Source organism: Acipenser ruthenus, chromosome 35, assembly GCF_902713425.1.
Source record: "Acipenser ruthenus chromosome 35, fAciRut3.2 maternal haplotype, whole genome shotgun sequence".
Classification (NCBI taxonomy): Eukaryota; Metazoa; Chordata; class Actinopteri; order Acipenseriformes; family Acipenseridae; genus Acipenser; species Acipenser ruthenus.
The window spans coordinates 4,494,064-4,509,347 of NC_081223.1; the positions used below are offsets into that span (position 1 = coordinate 4,494,064).

At 40.2% G+C, this 15,284-nt stretch overlaps 1 protein-coding gene across 1 annotated transcript; it reads left to right on the forward strand.

The window, feature by feature from the left end:
• Positions 1–586: 586 nt before the first annotated feature.
• Positions 587–14,732, forward strand: LOC131705144 (uncharacterized). Its single transcript, XM_059007393.1, has 5 exons — positions 587–596; positions 955–1,033; positions 1,134–2,171; positions 2,936–3,256; positions 13,515–14,732. Exons 1-5 carry the CDS (start codon positions 587–589, stop codon positions 14,437–14,439), a joined length of 2,373 nt encoding a protein of 790 aa, XP_058863376.1. The 3' UTR covers positions 14,440–14,732.
• Positions 14,733–15,284: the final 552 nt, after the last annotated feature.

Here is a 15,284-nt window from a genome sequence, read left to right on the forward strand (position 1 = left end):
AGGCCTGAAGAGAAGAGTTAGATGTGTCCAGTTAATCAAATAATTAGACCAATTAAGTAATTGAGAGCTCGGGTGGAACGAAAGCCAGAAGACACTGCGGCCCTCCAGGAACTGAGTTTGACACCCCTGGTCTAGATGGTAGTATCTTTGCTTTGAATGCACTACCCAACTGAGACAGGTGTATTTAATCTGAAATCATGTGAACCACTTTTATTGCACACGGATAGACTCCATTTAACTTATTGTGTGAATTCTGAAGGCAATTGCTTGCACCTGAGCTTATTTAGGAGTGTCATAGCAAAGGGGGTGAATACTTATCTAATGAAGACTTTTCAGCTTTTTATTTTTAATTGTTTTTTCACCCCACCCCCCCACTTTTTCACACTTTGAAAGTGTTGAGTAGGTTGTGTAAATCAAAGGAAAACAAATCCAGTTTAAATGCATCAAGATTTCAGGTTATAACACAACAAACTGTGAAAGCGTCCAAGGGGGGTGAATACTTACTATAGGCACTGTATATATTCATTATGTTAGAATAGAAAGTCAGTAAACACTTGACTGCCAGACTGGGTGTGATCCTTCTTCCATGGGAAGAGGTATGTAATCAGGCATGTGTATTTTAAATAAAATATCACGATTCAGTACGATGAACTCCGCTTTGTCTTTTCTTTTGGACTACACTCACACAAATAAGAACTTTAAAATACCTACAGTTGCTCATCCCTGCTATAGACCTACTGTGCTAGACAGCAAATAAGAATGAAACTGGTTTGGTAGCAAACTTCTCACACTGAGAACAAAAATACTTATTGGAGTTTTGGGAGTATAAAAGAAGCGCTCTGAATGATTGCAAACACTATGAAACTAGAAGGAGGGAATGTATACAAATGAAATGAGGCTGAAATGTGAAGTTCTGTGCTCTTTAATAATGGACTGATTGAAATTGTGTTCCAGAGGAGAAATCCTGCTGCCAGGAAAAAGTGATCTACAAAATAGACTTGGACGAGACTCAAGTGAGACGTGATCTTGTCAGGTAAACCCATCTCTGATGAACTTATATACAGTACAGTATATACTTCTGTCTAGAGAAATGTTTGGCAATCTAACACCTGTGACATTTGTTCTCCCTACAGTGCACTTCTTGTAGGTGGGCCCGCAGTTGCAGTTTTGCTTGCTTTCAGAATCGGAGGCGCACTTGCTGGTGCAGTCGCAGCTGCACTCAGAGGCACAATCGGAGGTGGATTTGGATTGATTGGCACAGACATGACCATCACTGGCACACTTGGAGGCGCAGTCGGAGGCATAGTTGGATGCATACTGACACACACAGTGACGGATTCTACCACAGTCGGAGGCGCAGTTGGAGGTGCAGTTGGAGGCATAATGACACTCGCATTCACAGCTGCTGGTGCTAGCGTGGTCTGGGGCTTTATCGGATTCATAATCGGAGGGGCAGTCGGAGGCGCAGTCAGAGGCATACTGACTCTCACAGTCACAGTTGCAGGTGCTTCTGTTGTCGGAGGTGCAATCGGATTCATATTCGGAGGTGCAGTCGGAGGCATACTGACACTCACAGTCATAGCTGCAAGTGCTGCTGCGGTCGGAGGTGCAATCGGACACAGATTCGGAGGCACAGTCGGAGGCACAGTCGGAGGCGCATTCGGAAGAGCAGTCGGAGGCGCAGTCGGAAGAGCAGTCGGAGGCGCAGTCGGACACTCAGTCAGAGGGGCAGTCGAAGGCGCAGTCAGAGGCATACTGACACTCACAGTCACAGTTGCATGTGCTTCTGTGGTCGGAGGTGCAATCGGATTCATATTTGGAAGCGCAGTCAGAGGCATACTGGCACTCACAGTCACAGTTGCTGCAGCCATCGGAGGCATAATCGCCTACAGATACGGAGGTGCAGTTGGAGGTGCAGTCGGAGGTGCAGTCGGAGGTGCAGTTGGAGGTGCAGTCGGAGGTGCAGTCGGAGGTGCAGTTGGAGACATACTGACACTCACATCTGCAGGTGCTGCTGCTGTCGGAGGAAGAGCATTGGCACTCAGAGACCCAGGTGCAGTGGCACTCAGAGACACACTGAGAGACACGGATGCAGTCGAATTCTCATTCAGACTTGTGTTAGGTGGAGTCACATTCCTAGCTGCAGCAGCTTTGTTTCTTTACATTATCTTGTAAGTTATATTTCTTTATTTTTATTTAATTGCAATTCTTTATTTTTAATTTTATGATGATTATAAGCCTCTTCTATATCAGTTTATATGCACAGTCCAGCAGCCTGTCTCTTCTATATCAGTTTATATGCACAGTCCAGCCTGTCTCTTCTATATCAGTTTATATGCACAGTCCAGCCTGTCTCTTCTATATCAGTTTATATGCACAGTCCAGCCTGTCTCTTCTAGATCAGTTTATATGCACAGTCCAGCCTGTCTCTTCTATATCAGTTTATATGCACAGTCAGGCAGCCTGTCTCTTCTATATCAGTTTATATGCACAGTCAGGCAGCCTGTCTCTTCTATATCAGTTTACATGCACAGTCCAGCAGCCTGTCTCTTCTATATCAGTTTACATGCACAGTTGAGAATAGATAGAGAGGTTTAGCAGCATTATGGAAACTGTTTGTCCAGAGGAAAAATCTAGCTATCTGAGGACTGAGACTGATGAAGTGATTTAGTGGAAACAGACATGAACAGGACTGTCTCCAAGCAGAGTTAGGAACAGTAAAGGGCTTGATCCAGTTTAATATGAAACACTCCTGATGACTGAAGTGCAGCTTTACCAGCAGGACCAGTTCAACCAGACTCAACCAGACCAGTAACTGAGGGAGTGGGTGTGGGGGAGGGCTTCATCTTCTCTGGGGAGTTTGTTTTTAATGAACAGCAACATCATTATTAATGATGAGGATTATTGATGTGTGTGTGTGTGATTCTCTCGGCAGTGAGTATGAGCAGGAGGAACTGAAAGAGTTGGAGGAGAGAAGGATGAAGTGGGCGATGGAGAATTGGCTCAGAGTGATAGAGGAGAAACTGAAGAAAGAGATGGAGGAGAAACTGACAAAGATGAAGTGGTGGAGGAAGATAGAGATGAAGAGTAAACTTAGGAAAGAAATTGAGGAGAAACTGAGTGAGATCAAGAAGACACTGGAGGTGGAGATAGAGAAGACACCGAGTGAGACAAAGGCAACATGGAAGAAGATGGAGAAGAAACTGAGGCAGCTGAAGGAGAAACGGATGAGGAAGCTGGAGGAGGAACTGAAGAGGTTTGTTTATTTAAAGATACCGACAGTGTAGATTTCCAGAAGAGAAAATGTAAATTTCCATTCATTTTCTACACCTCCATCCTGACCAGGTCACACTGTCACATGATTCTGGCAGCTAGGGTTCTGCAGACCAGCTCAAAGCAGCTCATAGGCAGATTATAAAAATGATAAGAACTCGACATCAACATTGCCGTTAACTCACAGTAAATAGTGGTCTAGACATATTGTCCTAAATTAATAATTACTTGTGCCTTTTTGAGCCGAACAAGCAAATGAAAACTGAAGTTTATCTTCAATGATTTCCCCACATAAATACAAAGGAGGATACACCTGTTGCACTCAAATTTACAAAAGTTAGAAATAATAATAACAGACAAAGACATTTTTACATTTCACAGTGTGAGCAAAATCATTTACACAAAGACCAAAATAACATTTCACTTCAGCCTTTTAAAATGTATTCATTTTCAATCCTGATACACTCCTGGGCCATATTCACAAAGTTGACCTTAGTCTAAGACAAAAAAATGGGCTTAAGTTGCTTTTCCTGACTTTGTTATGACCGAGTCTTAAGTCTGTTTCACGAAAACGATTTTCTGGGGTGTCTTAACTTAGACCAGCGTTTCTGTCCTCGCGTGATATCTTCACTGTCTTCCACTCGAGGGAAAGTCTTTGCCTGAGGGACAGATTAATAATTTTAATAATTTTGCTTCTTCACTGGGACTTAACTGTCTATCTTTCTATTTGCTTTTAGATGTGCATCCCTTTAAGAAAGATGTTTTTGGTTTTTAATGAGTAGATGCAAGTATGGAGGATACTGCGTAATCTACAAATACTGTACTTTTACTTTATGAGATCTAGAAAGTTCTAATTTAATTGACAGCTCCACCAACCAATTGAATTCCTTAATCGCATAACTGCTAGCCAATTGGAATATAGCATTTTCGAGAAGGGTGGGTAGCAGACTGAGAGAAAGAAAGAAAGAAATTGCAATGATGGTAGATTAGGTGTGTTGATAGAAAGTGTGAGGTGTGATAAAAAAATAGAACATTTTGTTTATTTCTTTTAAAAAAAGAGAACATTAATATTGTGGACACACATCAAAGTTGTGACGCGCCAATGAAAAAAAGAAAGACCGCCCACCGTTGTACAACAACCCAAAAAATGTATATAATTCTTCAACTTTTACTGCCTGAACCCAGAGTGAATGACAATGTCCATCTCCAGATATTTTTTATTAGGATCTAACGTTGTAAGTTCCCATATCAGAACACAACTCAGAAATATTTGCCTTTTATTTACCTAAGGATATGTATATAAAATCTATAACAAAAACAATGTTAAAAAACGCAACAGCCATTTAAAGGGATGAATCTTTTCAAGCATCAAGCAAATAGGCACAATTAGAAAGGTGCTGGGGCCCAAGATTCACACAATTCTTGCTTCTAACTTGGCGCCTTTTTTTGATCGCTTCACTCCACTTGAAATGCTCTTTGTATGACTTGAAGTGACTGAGACACACACACACACTGAGACACACTCACACACACTGAGTCACACACACACTGAGAAACACACACACTGCAACACACGGTCTCAGTGTGTGTATGTGTCTCAGTGTGTGTGTGTGTCTCAGTCACTTCAAGTCATACAAAGAGCATTTCAAGTGGAGCGATAAAGTGGAGCGATAAAGTGGAGCGAAGCGATCAAGTTTATTAGCAAGAATTGTGTGAATCTTGGGTCCCAGCACATTTCCAATTGTGCCTATTTGCTTGATGCTTGACAAGATTGGCCTAATTGCTTCTCCTAACTTGGACTTTTGTGTTTGATATCACCCCTTTAAACGGCTGTTGCGTTTTTCTAACTTGTTGTTTTACATTGACAATGTTTTTGTTATAGAGATCACTTATTTTTTTACTTCAACAAATAATGAATAAAGCGAGGGAAAGATATTTGAGAATGTGTATGGTAAATAGACAGACAGGCAAGCCACAAGAGTAATAAGTCATGTAAAATAACACTAATGAGAAAAGATTTGAAAGTAAGATAGTGGTATAAAGGGACTTTTTGACAGAGTTGTAAGTGTAAAGATGTTATTATTTTGGTTGCTGTGGGTACTATTGTAGGCAGTTAATATATTCTTAAAAGCAATAAATTAAGGGACCTCCTAATAAAACTGTAGGGGATAAAGAGATACCTTCGATTGTCAAGATCTCAGTGGGACCTCTACAATAAACAGTGTCCTATTATAATGTACAAACCCGTTTTTAATATCGCTCTCTGAAAACCATGGCGGATTTACATGTTACAACAAGCCAAAAATAGACATTCCACATTCCAGACTGTTCAAAGTTCATAAATCGTGTTTGTTCAACATGAGCGAATGACTCGATACTGGGAATCTCTTCTTAGAAAGATGGTAATTATTAAGCATGCAACAAAATAAGTTTGAAAATCACACAAAACAGTTACACAATTAATGTCACATTAAAAGCATTACAATGAGAACTAAGGTTTAAAACAACAATTTACCAAAGAAATACTAGTACATACTGACACAACAAGGGGTCACACAATACCTGAATAGATATTTAAGAGTATTGTTACCTAGCCTGGAAAGCAGTCACTTTCAGCATTCTGTTACCTTGTGTTTCTCCGAGTGTCAGGGCCCCCAACCTTGATGGATAAATACTGAGAGCTGAGGGCTCCAGGTGCAGTCTTGTAGTTTCTTTGAATCTGAGCGACCAGGGATCAGCGGTCAGGGGATAGCGCAGGGGGGCGTAGAGCCGGGGCCTAGCGCAGGGGTCAGCAAGGGCATAGAGCAGGGGCAAGGAGCTAATGTTTACAGTCGGCTTTTATACTTTTCAAACAAAGAGATTATTTGAATTTCCCGCTGCATGCTCCGATTGGCTATTTTGTAGCTGAATGGGCTTGCAATCTTGATTGATTGCTCCCCCCTTTCCTCTGTCTGATTAGTTCATTATCTTAATCTGGAAAGGGGAAACTTTTAAAACGTGCATAACTTTTGCTAAATAATTCTGATTTTATTCTGAATTCCCATTATTTTTACCATAAGAAATTACATTTCTTTAGACACCAAATATGTTGGGTTGCGACTTTGGTTAGACATTGCAAACAGTTTAATTCTCTTAGGGATTTATTACCTGGGTTATTCTATACTTGTTAGGTAATTTAAGAATAAAAATGCTTGCATCTTGTACTCATAGTGGTATTAAATCAATATGATGTGATATTTGTCTTAAATCTCTAAATCTTTAAGCTATTTTTCTCTCTTTCAGACTCTTATGCTAAACCACCTCTCTCTCACTAGAGACGGGTATGATTTGCCTTTTGTTTCCTGATTGCCTGGTGCATTCAAGGTGTTTGGTTGATCATTATCGCTAGGCAAAGCTAGACAAATTAGATTAAAGTTCATTCAATGTAGATTCCTGTTTAATATACAATATCATAAGAACATAAGAAAGTCCACGACATTTGCAATATATTGGTGATGACAATGTCTATAGAACCTACATTGCAAATGTACATCCATCAGTGGTAAAAACAATATGTATATTTTGGTAACTTGATTTTTACACAGGTACAAAAGTAAAATGTTATGAATGGTTCAAAATGTACATATGAATGTCAGTGCTAAAAGGCAGTATACTAAGAGATTATAATGCTTGAAACAAAACAGTATTCTCCTTGATATACTGGAGTTACGAACTTAGCCCAATAGTAGTCATTTGCAAAGCATTAGATCTCTTCATAAAAGGATAAATACATGTCCTTTGCATTTTTTGGCCATGGTTTGACTTCAATAAGTGCATCATTTGCACGCACCCATTTTCCAGTAGCACCCACAGCAAGAACAGACACAGAGTGTCTTGAAGTAACACCCTGTCCTTGGTGTATGATAATGGAATCTAATTGGGAATTCCTGTTGTCCACAGTAATTGTGCTCTTCTGCACAGCAGTAAACTTAGCATTGTGTAACTTTGTAACAGTCCCATCTGGTTTGGTTTCCCAAAGCATAAGTTGGACTGCAAGTATTGTTCTTGCTGATTGAATAAATTGATGTTTCATGATTGGAGAAGTGTTGCATTGATTACATTTGCTACCAGGAATGGTTGCCCATTTAACATTTCTATATGACATTGGCCTTTCTCATCATTGGGAATGGATGATAGAACAGTGCTATTATATGTGGCTTCCCAAAAGTAGGCCTCAGTGTGAGGTGTGTGTTGACTTGGGCCAGATATCATCTCTGCTTGTTGGGAGACATTGTCCTGTGCGAGAATTTGTTTAAGAAAGACACATGTGCTGCTATGTAGTGCAGTAAACAGACGTTGTAGGTTGTTCTGCATTTTCAGAGACCTTGATGGAAAGGTCAACAAGATATGTTGCTGTCATGAGGTTTGAAGCATGACTCCCTCCTTTTAAGTTTTTCACAAGTCTTGTGATGTTGTTTTTGGTGTTGGTGTCTTAAAATGTTTTTCTTTTTGTATGTGTTTACTAATTGTTTCACTTTGTAGCTAATGTTGTAGTTGTGTCTTCTTTGAGCTCTTACGAGGATATATTTGTCAGAATAATATGGTTTGTACACAGTGTTTTTTTTTTGTTTGGGTTCTGATGGTATTGTCTTTTCTTTGCAGTTGTTTGTAAAGCAGGATTTGCAGCATGCTTTGTCTTTTCACTGGTTCTTTTTGGTTCTGCGTGGTGTTTGTAGGTTTCACGATCCCAAAGTCGCTTTGCCGCTGCGTTTTGTTGGTAACGTTCACGCTGTTGAAGTCGCTTTGCCTCTAAGTTTTTATGGTATCTTTCGCGCTCCCAAAGTCTCTTTGACTCTTGGTTTTTAAGGTAGCTTTCACACTCCTGAAGTCTCTTTGCCTCTGATAGAAGCTGTTCTTGTTGCCTTTGTGTTTGGATATGTTGGTCCTGATGGTTGGGATGTAATTGTTTTCGTTGTTTTGGTTCTTATCCAGGGTGACTTACAATTGTTACAAGATATCACAATATTTTTACATACAATTACCCATTTATACGGTAGGATTTTTACTGAAGCAATCTAGGTAAATTACTTTGCTCAAGGGTACAGCAACAGTGTCCTCCACCTGGGATTGAACCCACAAACCTCCAGTCAAAGGTCCAGAGCCCTAACCACTACTCCACACTGCTGCAAATACAAATACAAATATGTCACAAATGCTAAATGCATTTCAAATACTTTGGCATACAACATTTGTTAATTGAGCAATTTATTATCATGAATTTGGCACAGGCCTTACCAAGGTGACATAGAATGAGTAGTTTTATATAATGGCAACATAAACACAGTAGTCACGTAGTTAATAATAATTTCCAGGTATGTACCAATATCAGAAGCATGTTACATAAAACAGTGTTTCTCAATCTTGGTCCTGGGATCCCACTGTCTGCTTGTTTTTGATCCACCTGAGCTCTGAATTACTTCATTGAACCCTCAATTGAACTAATTGTCTAATCAGCGCTTTTAAATGATTTTTAGCTTTTATATAGCTAATTACACAAGCCCCAATTAGCACTAATCTTGGACTACCTAATGTTAACTCAGGTAAGGTAGTACAAGTAACTAATGAAGTAACTAATCATTAGTTCAATTGGGGGATGAATGTAATAATTGAGATCTCAGTTTGAACACAGTGGGTTCACACGACCAGGTTTGTGTACGTGAAATAATAGAACCGAAAATAGGGGAAAAAACAACATTAAACTATAGCAAATAAACTAACAAATATGGCACAGATTAAACCCATAACGTTTAAAAATTCTGTAGAATTCCAAATGCCTAAACACCAGTGTTCTGCCTAATGACGTATCAACACTGCTGTTTAGGAATAGAACACTTTTATTTTACTATATACACGTACCTAGATATTAAACGTGTCACAAATGATTTTGTTTTACAGATTAAATGTATGAAAAGAAGACAGATAAAAGTGAGCGATATGTGCGGCATTTTGAAGCTCCCTGCTAGTGGTGCCGTTATGCTCATGTGTGTCCGAGGCTTTAACCAGGACCAGGTGATGCTAGGTTAATGGAGAGGCAGACTAGAACTAAAAGGACTACAGTTGTTTTTCTACAGAAGACAGAGTTCCTGGACAAAACTAAAAACCTGAAGATAGCCTAAGTTTTACCAGCACAGTGAGTTATTGTCAGAAAGAAGCTTTGTGATAAAAAGTGAAAGTAAAGAAAAAACGCATTTGAACGCAATAATATTTATTTTTGTAGCACACTAAATCTCATTAATTTTGAACTGAAACTGCAGCTTTTGAAAAAGTAAATAGTTGTTAATGCACTGTATTTGAATTTAAATCCAGAATCGGAACTGAGTTTTGTTAGCAGAAATAAAGCTTATATTCTGGATAAAAGAAATGCGTTTGGCCTGAACTAGCAGTATACACTGTGAGTCAAATACAGCTAGCAAGTATTTCTATGAGAGATAGTGTGATTCTGTGCCTGTCAAGAGTGGAGGTGGACTGAAGTGATCAGCCTTCGCCTGGCAAGTGTTGTGCTCCACTTTCAAACATTCAGGACAGCAACCCGGGTTTTCAATGTGAGGGAGAAGAGCATTATTAGAGGAGCTGCAGTAAATCACCTTGATTCGCCTTTACCCTGCCAACTCAGTGACATCACCTCAGACGTTCCTGGATTCTCAACACTTGATGTGAAGTCTGCAAAAGCGTAACCATACTGAACTTTTATTGATATATGTGGATTTAGCAATGTAAAAGATTCAGTTTTGTTTTAAGTGAATTGAAACAGTATTAAGACTGGTGTGTAGTCATAAGTAATTGTTTTGTCTTCTTGGAAATACAAAATAATTATTTGATTATTATTTTCTTTCTGGAAACTGAAGTGGTGAATTTAATTAATACTGGGGACGTATTCACAAAGAGAACTGACGTTTAAGACTGGTCATAAGTTGTCAATTTGGACTTAAAACAGAAGCAATGCAATTCCAGCTTTGTTGCAGGTGATTATTATTATTATTATTATTATTATTATTATTATTATTATTATTATTATTACAGTATTGAATATGTTATTGCAATGTAGATCATACCATTAACTTATAACTATAATTAGGGCTGTAAGTCTACGTTTAATTTATAACAAGCAGCACCAAAAGGATGGCTTGAGAGGAATGAAGACTTCATTAGCAGAGGTAGAAACATATTATTATTAATATTTGTTTATTTAGCAGAAGCCTTTATCCAAGGCGACTTACAGAGACTAGAGTGTGTGAAATATGCATCAGCTGCAGAGTCACTTACAACTACGTCTCACCCAAAAGATGGAGCACAAGGAGGTTAAGTGACTTACTCAGGGTCACACAATGAGTCAGTGGCTGAGGTGGGATTTGAACTGAGGACCTCCTGGTTACGAGGGCCTTTTCTTTAACCACTGGACCACACAGCCTCCACAACATACAAAGTAATACCAGCTCCGTTGTAGTTTTCGTTTTGTTATCTATAGTTTTTTTTTTTTTGTTTTTTTTTCTCAGTACTAGATCAGCAAATACGTATTTCAAACTTTCCAAAGTTATAAAACAAAAAAACAACAAATCTACAAGCTTTGCACCCTTTTTCGTTTGCCCTACTACTGTTTCTTCACCTGTTTTCCCCTTTGCCTGGCTACTCCATTACCGGAAACTATATCCTGTTTATAAAAGTGCTTGCATCCACTCATTAAAATCCAAGAACGTCATTATATACAGTATATATATATATTGTAACACAGCAGGGAGGGGGTTAATCCTCCCTGCATGGAAAAAAAAAACATGTGTGAATGCACATTTGTTTAGTTTAATTGTTTTGCTTTATTGTTTAATTTAGTTTGTTAATTGTTTTATTATTAATTATCCCCTGCACCTGGTAGCTATTGTTAAATTAAAACCAGGTGCAGGGTATTAAAGGAGGGCAGTCATTTTGCTAGAGGCTGCTGAGGAGAAGGAGACATAAGAGGTGCTCTGTCTCCGAGTAGCCAAAGTGAATAAAAAGTAAGTGTGGTTTTAAACCTGTGTTTTGTGTAAGGACGGGGAAACAGCTTAGCTGTCCCGTGTTAGACAGGGTGTTCCTGGAAGTTTTAGTTAGCGCTCCAAAAGAGCTAGGTGTTTATTTTGTGTTGTTTTGTTTTGTGTTTATTAAAAATTAGGGCAACCGCGCTGTAAAAATCCATTTCTGTGTGCCGGGTCTGTTTTTAAAGGGGCAACGAACGACAATAAGTGACGGCCCGTTTACATATGGTGTCAGAAAGTGTGGGCGCCCCTACGACCCAGAAAATGGATTTTAAAGAATTGATCGCAATGATCAATCGTAACAACGCTGCTCAGAAAGAGTTGACAAAGAAGTGGAGACAGGAGTGGGGGATACCAGATCCGGAGCCGACGGAGCTAGACCTGCTGCTCCAAAAGTGGGAGCAAGCAAGAGGTGCCCCGCTGACTCCAGCTCCAGAGCCCAGAGGGGAAGAGCTGCCACTGCCAGAGCCCAGCGGGGAGGAGCCGCCACTTCCGGAGCCCAGAGGGGAGGAGCCGCCGCTTATGGAGCCCAGAGGGGAGGAGCCGCTGCTGCAGGAGCTGCAGCTGTCTGAGGAAGAGGAGCTAAAGTGCCCAGCTCCACCACTGCCCAGACCTCCACCCCTGCAAAGCAAATTAAAACCAGGTGCAGGGTATTAAAGGGGGCAGTCATTTTGCTAGAAGCTGCTGAGGAGAAGGAGGCAGAAGAGGTGCTCTGTCTCCGAGTAGCCAAAGTGAATAAAAAGTAAGTGTGGTATTAAACCTGTGTTTTGTGTGTTTTGTGTAAGGACGGGGAAACAGCTTAGCTGTCCCGTGTTAGACAGGGTGTTTCTGGAAGTTTTAGTTAGCGCTCCAAAAGAGCTAGGTGTTTATTTTGTGTTGTTTTGTGTTCATTAAAAAAATAGTGCACCAGCACTGTAAAAATCCATTCCAGCGAACCCTAGTGGGTGAAGTTCTTTTACAATATATATATATATATATATATATATATATATATATATATATATATATATATATATATATATATATACATACACACACACACACTACCGGTCAAAAGTTTTAGAACACCTCAATTTTTCCAGTTTTTATTGAAATTTACACAGTTTAATGTCTCAATGTACTCTGAAATTAAAGCATAGAACAAATAAACAATTGGAGATAAAAAAAGAAATCATGGAATCGTTTTGTTTAACAAAATTTAACCTAAGTTTTTGACTTAAAGTAGCCACCTTTTGCAGATATAACAGCCGAGCACACTCGTGGCATTCTTTCTACAATGGAAATCAAATATTGTTCGGAAAGTTCTCCCCAACACTGTTGCAGAATTTCCCACAAATGTGTTGCACTTGTAGGTTGCTTTGCTTTCACCCTTCTGTCCAGTTCATCCAGAACCAGCTCGATGGGGTTTAAGTCTGGAGACTGTGCTGGCCATTCCATGATTTGAAGCCTACCGTCTTGTTCTTTTCTTCTAAGGTAGTTCTGACATAGCCTGGAGGTATGTTTTGGGTCATTATCTTGCTGTAGGATGAACCCCTGACCAACTAGGCGTATACCAGAGGGTATTGCATGGTGCTGCAAAATGCTGTGGTAGCAATTTTGGTTCAGGGTGCCACTACTCTGTGCAAGTCGCCGACTCTGGATCCAGCAAAAGAGCCCCAGACCATCACGCTTCCTCCTCCATGTTCGACAGTTGGTGTCACACACCGAGGAACCATCCTTTCGCCTAACTTAAGACTCGGTCATAACAAACTCAGCAAAAGTGACTTAAGCCCATTTTTTGGTCTTAGACTAAAGTCAGTTTTGTGAATATGGACCCTGGTATATATTAAATCTATTAGTGCTCTCACAGAGACCTCTAGTGGCCGGGATAGAAACTGCAGCTTCTATCAACACCAGTGAAGTCATCAATGACATCATCATCACAGATACAGTAAAAGCACAGCTGTTCCTTGAGCTCTTGTAGATACATATTCAACTCTGATACACACTATCTATGTAGAGCTCTAACAGAGACCTCTAGTGGCCAGGATAGAAACTGCAGCTCCTATCACCACTGAGTTTTTAAAATGAGTCATTTCTGGCAAATACCAACATTTGATTTCTGTGTATAGATACATCAATTGTTTGAATAATAACTGGATGTTCGTCTCAGCAGCACTACAGTAAAGTAACATGATTCTGAACCTGTCTTTGCAGTATGGACACTGAAGAGGCCTGCAAAAGAATTGAGTTACTGAAGGGCTTTGTACAGATGTATGAAAAGGAGAAGCAGGAAATTGAAGAACTCCTCAGAGAACTCAGTGGGATTGCTGATGGGCTGGACAAGGTGGACAGGGACTGTACCATCGCTAAGACTGCAGGGAGCTCTGCTGGTGTAGTTGGGGGAGTCCTGACCATTGTGGGGATAGGCCTGGCTCCTGTTACTTTTGGAGCCTCCCTTGGACTGTCCATTGCAGGGGCTGTGACTGCTGTAGCTGGTGGAGCCACCAATGTTGGCACACAAATAGTAAAGTGTGTAAGTGATGGCAAAGATAACAATAGAGTAAATGAAATAGTGAAAATAATTCAAACTTATCTCAGAGTACTTGGTAAATTGTGCAACATTGCACTCCCAGAATGTAATTGGAATAAAGAGGACGCTGCTTTAACAGGCATTGTTAAAACACGTCTTTCTGCTGTTGCTGCTGCTGCAGGCCTGGTTGATGCTGCTGTTGTTGCTGCTGCAGGTGCTGTTATTGATGTTGCTGTAAGTCTTGATGCTGTTGCTGATGTTATTGCTGGTGTTGCTGATGGTGTAAACCTGAGTGGTGTTCCTGCTGCTGGTGCTTCTGCTGCTGGTGCTTCTGCTGTTGGTGCTTCTGCTGGCCGTGTTGCTGCAGGCCTGGTTGATGATGTTGCTCCTGCGGTGCTCAAAGGTGCAGGCAGAGTAGTCGGAGGTGTTGCTGCTGGAGTCTTTGTCGTTGTGGATGCCGTGCAGATTGGTTTAAATGCCAAAAAACTTTATGAAGGGAGTCCAACTGAAATAGCACAAGAGATTCGCAAGCTGGTGGAAACTGTATCATTACAACTAGCAAAACTGGAGGAAGTCAGTTCTGACATAAACAACATTTTGAACCCATGAGTCAGCACAGGGCTATGGAGGAAGGTGCAGCAGGAGGGATTTTCCTGTCAGATCTGTTGCTGCTCTATCAACAGTGCGAAGAGCTAAGCCAATAAAAATAAATACAAGTAATGAAATAATACATCTCTTCTGAAATCACGAACCTCCATGTCTTTTTTCTCCAGTTCTGGGTATAAACTGAATTTATACTTTATATTTGACTCATAGTAAATATAATATAGCTGTGATTTTAAAGAAATCATTATAATGGAATGTATCAAACATGGGGCTCATGTAATTGGGGACCCCCTCGTCTGTCTGTATCAAACATGGGGCTCATGTAATTGGGGACCCCCTCGTCTGTCTGTATCAAACATGGGGCTCATGTAATTGGGGACCCCCTCGTCTGTCTGTCTCTGTCTGTCTAGCTCAGTGTTTCTCACTCTAATTAGTGCCAATTAACAATGTTGTTTAATTAACATCAATTATTAATTACATTTAATTCCACTAGTTCCGGGAATTACAGAAAAATTAATTCATAAAACGAAAATAATTAAACCCCAGTCACTGGTATAATCACCATGTAGATACTGTGAGATAGCGGGTTGTGAGAGACAGCAGGGAGGGGGTTAAAACCTCCCTGCGAGAGAAATGCACCTTTTTGTATTGTGTTGCTTTTTCAGTTAATCAGTTTTGTTAATTGTTTTATTGTTTAGTTTAATTGTTTAATTGTTTTATTATTAATTATCATCCGCACCTGGGCGTTATTGGGGAATTAGATCCAGGTGCGGGGTTTAAAAGGAGAGCAGGCAGTCTGCTCGAGGCTGCTGAGTAGAAGGAGGCAGAAGAGGTGCTCTGTCTCCGAG